The sequence below is a fragment of the Phasianus colchicus genome, chromosome 25 (genome assembly GCF_987193195.1).
Source record: "Phasianus colchicus chromosome 25, bPhaCol1.hap1.1, whole genome shotgun sequence".
In the NCBI taxonomy this organism is placed as follows: domain Eukaryota; kingdom Metazoa; phylum Chordata; class Aves; order Galliformes; family Phasianidae; genus Phasianus; species Phasianus colchicus.
This window is the reverse complement of record NC_143460.1, coordinates 4,180,448-4,194,181: the sequence shown is the minus strand read 5'-3', so window position 1 is coordinate 4,194,181 and position 13,734 is coordinate 4,180,448. Positions and strand designations below refer to the sequence as shown.

The 13,734-nt window shown below is 45.3% G+C and overlaps 2 protein-coding genes across 6 annotated transcripts; both read right to left on the bottom strand.

The window, feature by feature from the left end:
- Positions 1-112: 112 nt before the first annotated feature.
- Positions 113-3,442, bottom strand: TMEM81 (transmembrane protein 81). The gene is made up of 2 exons (XM_090124790.1): positions 1,506-3,442; positions 113-1,388 (listed from the first exon to the last, which is right to left on the bottom strand). The coding sequence occupies exon 1, from the start codon at positions 2,398-2,400 to the stop codon at positions 1,582-1,584; it is 819 nt and encodes a 272-aa protein (XP_089980916.1). The 5' UTR covers positions 2,401-3,442; the 3' UTR covers positions 113-1,388; positions 1,506-1,581.
- Positions 3,443-3,544: 102 nt separating this feature from the next.
- RBBP5 (RB binding protein 5, histone lysine methyltransferase complex subunit) lies at positions 3,545-13,618 on the bottom strand. Of its 5 annotated transcripts, XR_004168665.2 has the most exons (15): positions 13,411-13,615; positions 13,260-13,285; positions 13,005-13,177; positions 12,210-12,350; positions 11,529-11,691; positions 10,984-11,093; positions 10,728-10,847; positions 10,287-10,440; positions 10,108-10,179; positions 9,404-9,521; positions 8,812-8,881; positions 8,354-8,583; positions 7,459-7,653; positions 4,683-5,413; positions 3,545-3,869 (listed from the first exon to the last, which is right to left on the bottom strand). XR_004168665.2 is itself a non-coding variant. In XM_031606033.2 (14 exons), exons 1-14 carry the CDS (start codon positions 13,427-13,429, stop codon positions 5,385-5,387), a joined length of 1,503 nt encoding a protein of 500 aa, XP_031461893.1. In that variant the 5' UTR covers positions 13,430-13,618; the 3' UTR covers positions 4,628-5,384. The 5 variants fall into 5 exon arrangements, 4 of the variants coding, with proteins under 4 accessions (XP_031461893.1, XP_089980915.1, XP_031461892.1 ...); XM_031606033.2 differs by lacking the exon at positions 3,545-3,869 and having other exon boundaries at positions 4,628-5,413; positions 7,576-7,653; positions 13,411-13,618; XM_090124789.1 differs by lacking the exon at positions 3,545-3,869 and having other exon boundaries at positions 4,628-5,410; positions 7,576-7,653; positions 13,411-13,618.
- Positions 13,619-13,734: the final 116 nt, after the last annotated feature.

Sequence of the window (13,734 nt, the reverse complement as noted above, 5' to 3'; positions counted from 1 at the left end):
TGGGTGGGATGAATGCAGTCAGCACGCAGTGGGCTCCTCGAGGTGTCCTAAATGTGGGTGTGCACTGCTCTGTATCAGTGCTGCTGCTTGGAAAGAGGAGATTCCCTGTGGGTGAGAAGATGAGGTGACAAGAGGGAACCAAGATTTGGGTCTCCCCTGCTTGCATTTTGCTCAGGGGTGGGGAAAGTGTGGGCAGAAAGCCGAGCTGACCCCCCTCACCATGCCCAGAGGCAGCATGCCCTGTATTTCAGTCGATGAGAAATCTGTTGTTAAGAACAGTTAGCCTAAAGCAGGGCTCAACAGGGGAGCTCAGCAGTAAATCAGTGCAAAGCATGGAGCCAGACAACCAATGCACACCCAGAGGAACCTTCCAGCACTGCAGGACAGCCCCCTTCACCTCCACCAACCTCTGCCCATGGCTGTGAACACTGAATTCTTCCCTCAGAAACCAGCAAACAACCCACAGAGAATCCAAGGCTGGTAACAGGCTCGATTCCTCACTCAAATACAGACAACCCCACGGCCTACAGATCATTATCCAGATGTACCCATTACCCACTTAATTGGACATGAAGATTCAGCTCACTACGTTTTGGTCTGATGTTGTTTTTTTCAATAGGATGTTCTGCAAATAAAGTGCCTCCTTGTATATTCAGCTCTTTCTACATTAAAGCATTATTTTTCTGGTCTGAAGAAAAAAAAATAATAGTATGCTTTGATCTTAAATAGTAGAGCTCCATCATTACTTTCTCCGGAATTGGATGTGTGGTGCATTCCTGTACTTCAGTTCGTGGGGAAGAAAAAGGAAACAGAGCGAGTAAATAGAGTTGTTTACTGTAAAATAAAGACAGAAACCAGAGAGAGAAGGCACTTAATAAGTCCCTCTGCGGATTCTGCTACCAATGGGGAAACAATGCTCCCTACAGTGCTGCTGCACGCTTTGTACTTATTAGTCACCAGGAAAACGAGCGAGCCACAAGCCCACTGAACTCTTCCCTCTCCTCCTCCTTTAAAGATTTTAGGAGTGAGCTCAGCTCTGAGTCGTGATTAAAACCACCCCGTTACGCTCCTTGAGCTGCAGTGCTCGGATTGAAGATGTGCTTGTGCTGCCTAATGCTCCCTGCCTCGCTGTTCTGAACTACAAAGGGAAGAGTGGAAGCTTCCAACTACCGCTACTGATGCTTCAGCTTTCTGAAGTGGGAGACAAACAATCAGAGCAGGCAGGGAGCGGTGGCTCAGCTCCTCCCAGCACTCCCAGATCCCCAAAACAGACCTTGGGGTCTGCTGGGAAGGACCACAGAGACCCAGCAGGGACCCAGCTGCAGCATCTTCACTTCTCTGCATCTCTTTTGCTCCAGCTACCAACCTCAGGGATCTGTGTCACAAACCTGGGCAAGGGAGAAGAAAATCAAGAGGATGAGGGAGAAATAGGATCCCAAGTTATGAGCTACAAAACAAAAACACCCCAAACTCTCCAAGCCAACAGCCAGAAAATAACTACAAACCTCATTCTGAAACAGTGCACCAATGCTGATGTTGCTCTACTTGTTACAATAAGCGAGACAGGGACAAGAAATTGCATTAGAACTCAGTCTGATTCTCTGCACCTCTGCTTCTCAACCTCTCCTGCAAGCAGCGGAGAGCTATGCTCACCATGATGATTCCTACCAGCCCGATTCCAATCCCTATCAAGGATCTATGAAACGATTTTCTTTGCCAAAAGTACAGCTTCTCCTCCACGTCTACAAGGGTGCTGTTGGCTTCGATTCCTTCCTCCTTCCTGACTGCCAGCTTCTGCTCCCGAGTCAAAGATTTGACAAAGTCCAGGTCCACCAAGTCGTTTCGGATCACCCTGACCCCAAAGTAAATCCTCTTGATGACCCTGAACGTCTTCAACACGCGCACATCGCAGCGGTACGTCCCAGCATCAGATTCCTTGGTTGGGGAAAAGGCAACGGCGAAGCCTGGGTTTTTGAAAGGTGCAAACAAAACATCATTCATGGTGATGAGACCCGGGGCGATCTTCCACGTACAGCTGTACCCTCTGACACCCAAATCGATGACGTCTGAGGTCAGGCAGCTGAGCACCAAGGGTTTGCCCACGGGGATGGTGAAGTGCTGCAAACCGCAGCCCCACGTGGTGGTGCAGTGGGAGCGGCGCATGGTGCAGTTCTTCCTCTCCCCTGCTGCTGTGATCTCACATGTTTCCTCCACTTGGAGGCCCAGCCCGCAGGTGACGCTGCACGACGTGGCGTTCACTGCAATGTGAGCCTCTACTGACTGCAGCTCTGCTGGGATGGTTACTTTTGGAAAGGAAGCTGCCCCCAACGGGAGGCAGAAAACCCAAGGCAGGACCATGCCAAGGATGCAGCTGTTCCCAAAGGTCTTCGTGGCAGCCATCGGATGTGGCACCGTGTAAATTCAGCAGTCAAAACAGCTTCTTGTAAATCTTCAAACAGAAATCTCACCAGCAGCCACCAACTAGGCAGGTTTGAAGTATAACACTGCCAGGGAAGGTGCAGAACATCACTGTGTGGGTCAGAACACCAATGATGAGTTCCAGTTCCCAGGCAGCAGAACGTTTAAACCCACTGTATCCCAGCAACTGGGATCTGCTTGACTATTTATTAAGTCCTCCTTTCTACTCCCTGACATTTCCATGCTATTTCAGATGAATTTCCACGCTGCTGTTCCAGTTTAATCTTCCCACCAAACTATAAAACAATACGTCTTAATTACTGGAACCTCTAAAACAATGTTGCTTAGCACAAAAAAAAACATGATGACACACACAGCATCTGTATGGCTCTGCTCTATAGATGCTTATCCTAAAATCTGAAGTCCTCCCCCAAGATGATGAGAACAAGATTTTGACATCCAGAGATCAGTGGTGAGCAGGGCTGTGTCACTGGCATCCATCATTATCCAAGAGTTGATGGCACCCAGTGGTTCTGGGTTGGAAAGCAGATGCAGATGGGATTCAACAACACCAACCTCACTGCATCCCAAAAGAACAAAGCAATGAGAAAAGCTCTCCATGATAAAGTTGTTTCTTTCTGATGGTGTAACAGAGCTATGGTCAAACCAGGTCAATAACCAGATTGTCTGAATGATGGATTGCAGAAAGGATTTAGAATGCCACGTTCTTCACTGGCTTTGCTAATGAATATCCAAGTTTCTCTTCCTAACAGCCCTTAATTTATTAAAAACAAAACAAAACGCCTTCTGATAGAGAACGTTCACAAACACAGTCAGCTCCTGCAGAGATGCTGTCTGCACCCAGCACTCTTGTTCAGTTCCCTTTCAGCATTTCTCAGATCTCCTTACACTGCACTCAGGTATTCCTTCCATGGGGGATTTAAGTAAAGACACCACCAACCAAATGCCACACTACAGAAAAATCAGTAATAATAATAAAACCAAACGTAACACACTGGCTGTGGTGAAGGCACATGTTTGCACCAGAACTGTATGGCAGGGTTCCTTGGCAGCATGACAACAGAAACCATCATGAAGTTTGGAAAAGCCAAGACTTAGCCATGACTTTAGGAAATAAAACATACCTCTTTATTTACAGACACAAACCTAAACCAGTGCTATATGCTACCACCAAGCCAGGATCTGACCAGTATTGTACAAAACTACAGACGTCAGGTAATAAAATAAAAGAGAGAAGACAACAAACCAAGGACATACAGACTGTACAGAGAGGTTTTAACAAAAATGAAGGCTGGAGTCTGTGGCAAATGATTCGCTTTAACACAACCAGGAGAGCCATTGCCTGTGCATCTTGTGAAGCTTTTGCGTTCAGCCACGCCACGTATGGGCAGGTTTGACAAAACAGTTTTCCACAGGAGATGCAAGCCATCCTACGAGCAGAAAGAACAAAGAAAACCAATGCTGCACACGTGGGAACAAATGGCATTAAGCAGATCACTGTACCAAAGCGGGAAATGAAAATACCAGTTTGTAAAATCCTTCTGATTTAACACGTCTCCTCTCTTGCCATGCTTATGTATCATGTTACCACTGCATGCTTCCCACTGTAAATTAACACCTCTCCTTATGACTCCTCAGCTTTTAATGTCTGCAGGATGCTTTGGAAATCTAAATAGTTGGTGATAACCTCAATAATTACACCTGGGGAAAACCTGAAGGTAATTGTGTAGGAAGTCTCTACAAAACAAAGGGCATTGGGAATGAAAACTAAGTCTGGTACAGAAAGATCTGGATGCAGATACCAGATAGAGAGAAGTGTCTCTACCCCATTCCCACAAGGAAAATATTACAAGTGAAAGGTTAAAGCACAGCTGGAAATAAGCTGTGAGCATTCACCTTCTATTCTTGATTCAGAAATAGAAAAGAGGGAAAAAAAAAAAAAAAAGGGCATTTTTAAAAATTCATGGTCCATATGTTTGTCTTTTACAATCACACCGTTATTCATTTCATCTTTAAGTCCTGGAAGCGTAGCTGAAAAAAATACAGTTTCAGTTAGGAGAAATATTGGCTGTTGCTTCTCTAAGTACCAGTATATAGCAGCTAAGGAGGAAACAGCATTCCTGGTGGGGCATCTTAAATGGAAAAAGAATAAACACACTTGCAAGGAGAGACACTGCCAACACTGCTCTTCATACCACTCAGTTTATACACTTCTGTCTAGACTGTATTTTATATAGAGCTACCTCCATGTGCTCCTCTTCCCATCAGCAGAGTCATCCTTCGTGTCTAAAATATTAACAACATGAAAATTCATTCTTTGCAGACTTCAGAGGGTGTCTTGATTCTTCACATTAGGTCTCTATCCACTTGAGATGAAATCAAACCTGGCACATAATCAGCAGCAGTTTCACTAAGCATGTCAGCATAGAAGACATCACACAGAGCTAACCAAAGCTGCAAGGCAATGCAGCTGGCACAGAAAGGCCCACAACTCACTGAAAATGGGAATTAACAGCAAAGAAAAGGAAGTTTGGAGGATACACAGTCATTGGTATCAGGAATAAAAACACACACTTTGGGTATTTTTCAATCCAGGAACAAAAAAAATTACTTAAAAGACAATGCTTATGAGCTCTGGAGTGGCAGAGGGTCGGGTACCAGCTCAGTGCAGAACATTACACGTGCCAACATGAAGGCAGTCCAGTCAGTCTCTTTGCAAACTGCATGACCTGAGAGTCAGCATCTCACACTGCTCAACCAAGAGGCAATTAAGGAAGAACGAAGGCCGTTTCCTCTTCGATACTCATTTCTTATAAAAGTCACTCCCTGAATTCATGAACAATCAGGCTGCTGTATTAAAGTCAGTCCGTTCTGACTGCTTCATCTATTCTCCATGTTATGGTGCCAATACGGGAAAGAACAGAGGAGGATAAAGAAGAGGATCTTCATAACAGTTCTGAGATGGCACCACCTGCTAAAGAGATCAAAGACAGGTGAAAAATAAGTCATCTGACTCCAACAGTTTCTGAAATAAATGAAAAAAACTAAAAGCCTTTGAGAATATGATTCTCTATGTTCCTTACAGAACGAGATATAACCAACAAGGCACCATCTACAACAAATTAAGAACTCTATATCTGAGACCACAGGCACGGATGAGGCAGTTCATGGTTTCTGAGCTTTTACCCCACAGAGGCACAAGCACACTTACCTGCTGGAAAATGGATGCACCAACCCCAAAACCTCAAAGCAGAAGCATAACAGAAAGGAACAAGTTTCCACCTACACTGAGGTCAAACAAGACTGCTGCATGGCTTTGTTCTAAAGCTGTACAACACATCAAGCTTCCCAGTTTGTTTTTACTGAAAGCCAATTTTGACACAGCTGCTTTGACAACATGATATTGGCTGCCAGGCCCCAGCCAAGCAGCTCCCAAACGTCCACTGTAACAGCAAATCAGCCTGCAGCTCCCAGAGAATAAATGCTTGTGGAGAGGCTGTGTGAGTGAGTGATGGGCTCCTGCAGGAAGCAGCAGCACGTGGAACAAACAGAGCTAACAGCTTCATGCAAGAGAGACAGAGAAGTGTGCCCAGCTCCAGCAGTGCAGGCAGAAGGCCATTGCAATCTGCACGTGGGTGGGCCCAAGGGAGAACTGGCTGTTCAAAATAGACATTGCAAGTCATAAAGAGAACAAAAGAGAGACGTGAATTTCATGGACTAGAAGACTGTTGTGAGTGCTGAGAGCCAAGGGACAGCTCCTTCAGTGGGCAATCTGTGACTCACTGTGTGACTCACATAGACATTTCCAACACTAAGTGGTGGGATCTACTGCATGGATCTGTTAGATCCTTTTAAATCAGCAGCACTATGTAAGGGAGCACAATAACTGAGACAGGACTCCATCAAAGCAACATTATTTGCATCTAGCTCAATCAAGCTGAATACCACCATGGTGGCAAAACACCCTTACATGCTACAAACTACATTTGAAAGAGCTCTACAACCTCCAATGGGTAAAGAAAGCAGGGAATTTGGAGTCTAAACTCAACCCCAATTCTGTTTTCATGCTGCCCATGTGATAAATTCACAGGTAGGGGTATGCACATCCCAAGCTGAGTACAATTAGCAAATTAAATTCTATAGTGGTCTCATAAAAGCAAATCAGACTATAACAACTGCATAGGAAGTGGTAAGCAAAAACACAGGGGGTAACACAGGACCAGCAGTGAGGGAAGGAGGAGGGGAAAACAAAAAAAACCACAACAATTCTGTGCAGTCTAAAATCCACAGCACTGCTATGTCCAAGGAAATGCAAAACTTGAGATATCAGTTACATCACATCTTTGAATCTGTTTCTGTATCAACCACAGGCTCTCACTTACAGTGGAAAAAAAAACAAACAAACAGAATGCACATCATTTAATCCAAACATGTACTTCCTTTACTACACTTGAATGAGCATTTCCCAAATAAGCTCGAGTAGTAAATGAGACAGATGGGAAACACTGCCACCAGCTGAGAGCCAGTCCCTGTCTGAGATTCAAAGTCTGGGTCCTAACAAAGGTGACAGCAACAGTCCTGTACTGGTAAGTAACCAACAAAGTATGGTTATAAAGCAAAGAACACAAAATGATCCAACAAAATCTGTCTTTTTTTTTTTACAGCAATTGCACTTCTTGGAATTTGATTTAGGCTGCTCCATAGCCAGGATTAAAGAATTCAGCTCCTGAATTTTATCCCAGGCTCCAATTATCAAACAGGCTGTAAGAAATGCTCAATTTCAACCAGAGTGCCATCCCTACTAAAACCTAATGTGCTCTTCATATGCAACAACACATGCACAGATATTGCTTTTATTATAAATACTGAAAGCACTTCCACTTTAACAATCAAATATATAAACGTTTGCCTATCCTTGACAGCAGTGACATCCAGTGAGCAAGGGCCATTTGGGAAGATAAAGTGCTATGACTTTGCAAGGCCACCAAGCAAGCAACGACGCTCACAGTGGGTCCTTACCTGTCAAAGGCTGTCCCAGCTCCGCCTGCACTTTACCCTTCGCTGCTCCTTCCAGAGGTAAAGCACCTCTGTCCCCTTTGTAGAGTTTCGGTTTAAATGGAGAATCTTTGTCTTTACCTTTTGATCCTTTAGGCCTGCCTGCTTGCTTCTTCTTGGATTTACCATCTCCCTTCACACCCAGCAGCGGATGGACTTCTGTAGGAAAACAAGGTGTTACCAGACTGAGTTATCCCTCAGGGTGCTTAAATGAGGTGTTAAATACAAACAGCATTGAAAATTACAGCTTTGAGATGTCTGCCCTCATTTCTAGTCTGCAAAATGCCAGCAAACTTTGCAGAGTGGGCGGCCATTAATAACTGTTACAATAAGTAACTTCATAGAAACTTCTGTACTTCTTGTCTTTGGACTATGAGGACAGGCTGAAGGAGCTGGGCTTGTTCAGCCTGGAGAAAAGAAGGTTGCAGGGTGACCTCATTGCAGCCTTTCGGTACCTAAAGGGAGCCTACAAACAGGAGGGGAATCAACTCTTTGAAAGGGTGAGTGACAGCAGGACAAGGGGAAATGGTTTGAAGTTGAGGGAGGGGAGATTTAGGTTGGACATCAGGGGGAAATTCTTTACAGAGAGAGTGGTGAGGTGCTGGAACAGCTGCCCAGAGAGGCTGTGGATGCCCCATCCCTGGAGGTGTTCAAGGCCAGATTAGATGGGGCCCTGGGCAGCCTGGTCTAGCATTAGGTGGGAAGGTTGGTGGCCTTGCATGTGGCAGGGGGATTGGAAATTCATGATCCTTGAGGTCCCTTCCAACCCTGGCAATTCTGTGATTCTGTGACTAAGCAAAGCTAAAAAAAACATCTCAAATGCAGAACTGGTGCTAAATCAATGACATCTTCTACACACCGTCATTAGGTACTCCTTGTAGCTCTATGTTGGTGGTTTTGGGCTTCTTCTTTGGTGCCTGAGGTCCATCAGAGGATGACTGCCTCTTCTTCTCAGATCCTATACCCTCATCAGTTAAGGAACTCTGAACAGCATCAGGTGGAGGCCCATAGGGGTTTTCTTCTGGATCCTCTACTTCAGGAGCAATGGGTAAGTAAAGTAGAGCCTTGGAGTCCTCCAGTTCTTCATCACTGTAAAATAAAAAGTTATGATCTCTTTTAAAACTAGAAGTCTTTAATATCTTGGTTTTTTTTTCCACTTATTAACCCTGACCCTATCCTCTGCCAATGGTTTTTTACACAAGTAACTCTTTCTACCTGCTACAGCGGAGACACAAAAAATCTGAGTGTACAGAGGGAGCTGCTTTGGGGGAACGTCAGTGATATGTATTCACACTTTAAACAAAGTTATTCTTTTACCTGCTACAAAAAGCAGCAATGGGATCCACACTCGTTACATCCACTTCTTCATCTTCTGCAGCATCAGCACCTGAAAAGCAGGGAGAAATGAAGAATTAACGAAAGAAAGGAAAAACGCAAATTGTTCAGAAAGAATGGAACTGCTCTTAAATGTCTAAGCATGCAGGGATGAGAACTGCAGCACACAGCATATGTGAGGCATTTCCCCTTACAGCTATCAGGTTTTTGTTTTTAATTTCAGCTGCTGCACTGTTCTCACTGAGAGTTCTTGGACAGAAGTTGTTTTAATGCTTTGTTCCTACAAACCAATGCTACATTTTAACACAAAAGTAATCTAAATAAGCCTGAAAATGAGGAGAGCTCTATGCCTTACCAGGAAGAAATCTGAATTCTCTCTACAGTAACTACAGCCTTTTCCATGCACAATTTTTTGGCACCACCAAGTGGCCAAACTGTGCCACTACTGATCCAAATTCACCGCTCACATCCCCACAGCTGCCAGTTTTAATTTTTATTATGGCCATATATTTGGACTAACAATTATTTGGTAACACCTGAAAGGCCAACTACACAACAAAGAGATTTACAGTACCTGTCTGTTCTGGTTCACTCTTATCTTCATCTTCAATGTCAAACTCTGACTCTCTCTCTTCATATTCTACATTTTCATCCAGCTCTTTGAAATCAGGTGCAAAGGCACTCCAGTTTTCCTAAGTCACAAATTCAAGATGAGATTTACCTCAGTGTGAAGGACCAGCTGCCAAACTGGGGATTCATGCAATTCCAATCTTATTCTGTATGAAAATCTCCCAAGCCATGAGCAAGAAATCAAGCCTCAATCAGATATACAATCATAGGGCAAATTAGAATTTGCACAAATGAGTTCCTACTGAAAATCTGACATTACAATACTCCTTAAATATTACAAAGTATGCCATTAACTCTAAAACCAAGGATGTATTCATATTTAGCTTTTATTTATATTTAGTTTTGGCTCACTCTGATTTTCAGTGCTTCAGCTACACGTTCAGAATGACACCATTCCCCCATCAAACAACCCCAAGATCATATTTAGCACTTTACACAAAGCTTAACTAGCTCAGCAGGTGAGCTATAAGTACCCTACTCACATTCAACAAGATGGCAAACATCTTTCAAGTTAGGCAGGTGAGGCTAGAGAGTTTGCTGAGTTGGGTTTAATAAAAGATTTCAACATGCAATAATTCAGGCTGCTAGGACTAGTATGGATGGAGACCACCAGGAAAACCTCTTAAAGAAGCAATGTAAAACACTTACCACTTGATTCTGAGCCCATATTGACACGACACCACTGGAAATTGAAGCTATGATTGGTCGGACAGGATGCCACTGGGTTTATATGAAAGAGAAAAGAGGAGGAGCTTAACTGGTAAATGGAATTAAGAAAGCTTAGATTTCTAAACAAGAAACTTAACGATAGCTGGCAGTGTTCTTACTGCTACATCCAAGAGCAGCTCTCCTCGGGTCCCATGGAGGATTTTCACCAGGTTTCCAATACTCTTCTCCCAAATGTAGAGAGCATGCTGACGTGCCGAACCTGCCACTATATATTCACCATCACCAGAGAAACAACACTTCTTCCACGGTGTCCTGCAAGCAAAGCAAAAAGAAATCATAAAAGACTGTTAAATGTTGAGGATGAGGACTGTGGGACTGTTCCTCAGACCATAACCCTGCATCTTCCCATCCACAAATAATGTTTACGTTTCAAATCAAACTGCGACTCACATTTCAAATGAAAACATTTGTTTGTTGAAGGAGATACTGAGCTACCCTTCACACAGGCTCCCACAGGTACAGAACACACAAACCTCAATGTTTTCAAGGCAAGTTGACCTTTCTACTGCAGGCTGACCATCCATTCTGTTGCCTCTCACCTGTTCACTAAATCCTGCAGCTTCTGCATTGGTTCAGGCTCCCCATCTCGCCCACAGGTTAAAATTTCACGGCCATCATACACCCTGATTATCCGGTCAGCTGTGTTTATTAAAAAGCAGCTGTGGGAAGAATGCCACAGAACATGCATTGTATTAAAAAGAGAGTAAAAAGAATCAGAATATGTTGTGGGAAATAATTGTGGGAGGTTGTTTTTTTTTTTTTTTGTAAGATCTGGTATAGTCCATAGTAACTCACCTTCCCTTCCGAGCAAATTCAATTGATTTAATAGCTGTGGTGTTGCTGGTTCCAGTTGTCACTCTGAAGGAGGCAACGAGATCCTGAGTGTCTGTTTTTAAGACCAAGATCTGAAGATTAAGGAAACAGAAGGCAATCAGCATCTCGTTGTTACTCGCTCCCCTTTTAGTACCTTTCACATAACTACTAACCCTGACAACAGAAGCCTCAGCAATCTACACAGGAATAGTTGGAACTCTGCTACTGCAGTTTCTACTACAGTTTCTGCGACACTTCTGCGACATAAACATTGGTTTATTTACACTGGAAAAGGATCCAACAAATATGGTCAAAGACAAGAGCAACACAAAGACCTAACTCAGATCTATATGCTACAGATCTTAGAAGATGAAATACGAAGACGATCGTAACGACACATCAATTATTCAAGAGACGTTCAGGAAGCCTTATTTGTACAATGAAACAAAGAATACAAGTTAGAAACATCACACATCTTGATAAAGTAATCTAAGCTACACCATCCAGTGCTCTTGCCACAGTCTCACCTTCCCTTTGGCATTGCCTGTATAAATGTATTCCCCTCGCCTGTCAAAGGAGGCCACGACATTGAGATCAGAATCATCATCCACAGGAAGCACAACGTGTTTGGAGTCTGACAGTGTCAGCATCACTGGTGCAGACTTCATGGGACAAACCAAAACTCTGTTTCTGCAAAGCAAAAGCGGAACAGTTCATAGCTTCTGCTCTGGAAAAGAAGCTTCTACATTTAGCAGTAGGGAAAAAAAAGTCATTCTGCCTTTCTCAGCATAGACTAACACCATCTTTTATTCAGTCTTTCATCTGGTCTTTCTCTCTTACACTACAAAATGACATTAAGCCGTGTCTGCTTTCATTTCCTTTCTTTTTCTGAAGGCTCCTTTATGTCATGCAGTAACTTGTAAACTCAACAAGGCATTTCTATACCCAGTTCTAAGGATCATTGCCATGTTTACTTCCCTCCCTTCCTTTCAAAATAAAAAGAGCCACAAGCAATCCACAGTAGGGCCCCACTCACAGAGGACATTCAGAAAGCCACAACAAATCCAAGTTAGGGCCCTCAGTGCATAAAGAAGACAATCTGAAAAGATCCACCAGGTTTAGAAAAAGCACTTCAAGCTCCAGGAAAAATACCTGCATCATCATTAATTCTACCCAAACGAGAGCATCATTTTTTTCACAGGACTTACTGGTCTCGAGGGTGATACTGAACTTTCAGGATAGGTGAAGGAAATCGGAATCTCTGGTCACAGTCCCCAGACAGCACATCCCACTGCGACACGATGTTATCAGTCGAAGCACTCACCAGTTTGTGGCCATCCCGACTCCAGCTATAGAAACAAGGGGCAGTTCAAGTAAAAGCTATTCCTTCAGTACATAAAAAGCATCCTAACACACTAACAATCCTAACATTGGTGTGTTAAATTAGCAGGTCTCATATTAAAGTTCGGCTGTGAAACCGTTGGCTTGAAAACCAACTCCCGAACTCTAGTAGCCAAAAATTTCATGGGTGCTTCACGTTTTCAAACTCTTTTAAAGGAAATTATCTTAAGACGGACCATCTTTTTACACAGTCTGAAAGAGACAAGACAAAGGAGAAGGGTATTAAACTAAGAGTAGAGATTTAGGTCAGATGTTGGGCTGAAGTCCTTTATTCAGAAGACAGAAACTGAAGGGCGTTCCTGTCTATCAGAACAGGAGCCTGGGCCACCATCTGGAATCAGATTCGTGCTTCAAAGAGGAGATTAGAACGGGCGACTGCCGAACAGCCCTGCCAACATCTCTCCCACCGAGAAGAATGGGAACCAGATCAAAAAGTCCCTGTTGTACATGTAAAGAGCACTTGGAAAAGCAGGGTCCGGCACTGCTGCCCTGAGAAGGGTGGGAGCCCCATCCCTGCAGGAGCTCAGGGCCAGGCTGAGCCCAGGGCAGACTGAGCTGGTAGTGTGACACCGAGCGGCAGAAAATACAAAGCCCTCCCTCACCAGAGGGAGCAGACGGGGTGGATGTGGGCGCTGATGATTTTGGCGATTCCCCTGGTGAGGAAATCCCAGATGACGATTCGGCCGTCGTTGCAACCCACGGCGAGCAGCGTGCCCCAGCGGTTGAAGGTGCAGGTCAGAGCCATGCTGATGCAGTCCAACGTGCCATCGGCTTCCTGAGATGAAAGGAGGGCGGTCAGGGCGCTGCGCAGGGCCGCTGCGGGCCGGGGCAGCCCCGCGGGGCGGGAGATCCCTTACCTCGGGGTAGTTCTGGCCGAAGGACTCTGCAACGGAACGCAAAGGCAGCGTTTGAGCGAGGCGCGCCCCCGAGGCCCGGCCATCCCACCCGGCTCCCCGCCGCCGCCCCGGTTCCACACCGCCCACCTCCCAGCCCCGCTCCCGGCCCCACCGAGCAGCTCCAGGTTCATCGCGGCCGCCGCCCCGCTCCGTCCGTCTCCGTCAGCCAAGGACCCCTCCGGGGGCCTTCGCCGGGCGCCGGGATGCCCTCGGCGTTCGCCTGACGGAACCGTTCGCTTTTCCTACCGCCGGCTCCGCGAGCAGATCGCTACAACGCGGCTCACACCCGCCCCAACACTAAACGGCGAGGCTCGGAGCTTTCCGTCTCTCGGTGCTTTTTAGGCGGGCGGCGCGGCGGCGTTCAGGCAGTGCGGCGGGCAGCCCCGCGCGTGCGCACACGGAAGGTCCGGGCGGACGCCGCGACCGCAGCGCGGAG

Bases quoted from the DNA above. Each gene is read 5' to 3' on its own strand.
- TMEM81 (XM_090124790.1), bottom strand. From the start codon at position 2,400: ATGGCTGCCACGAAGACCTTTGGGAACAGCTGCATCCTTGGCATGGTC.
- RBBP5 (XM_031606031.2), bottom strand. The intron at 11,094-11,528 runs GTGAGACTGTGG...CTTAATCTTCAG, and splicing joins CAGGCAATGCCAAAGGGAAG to ATCTTGGTCTTAAAAACAGA. The intron at 8,584-8,811 runs GTAAAAGAATAA...TTTATTTTACAG, and splicing joins ATTGCTGCTTTTTGTAGCAG to TGATGAAGAACTGGAGGACT.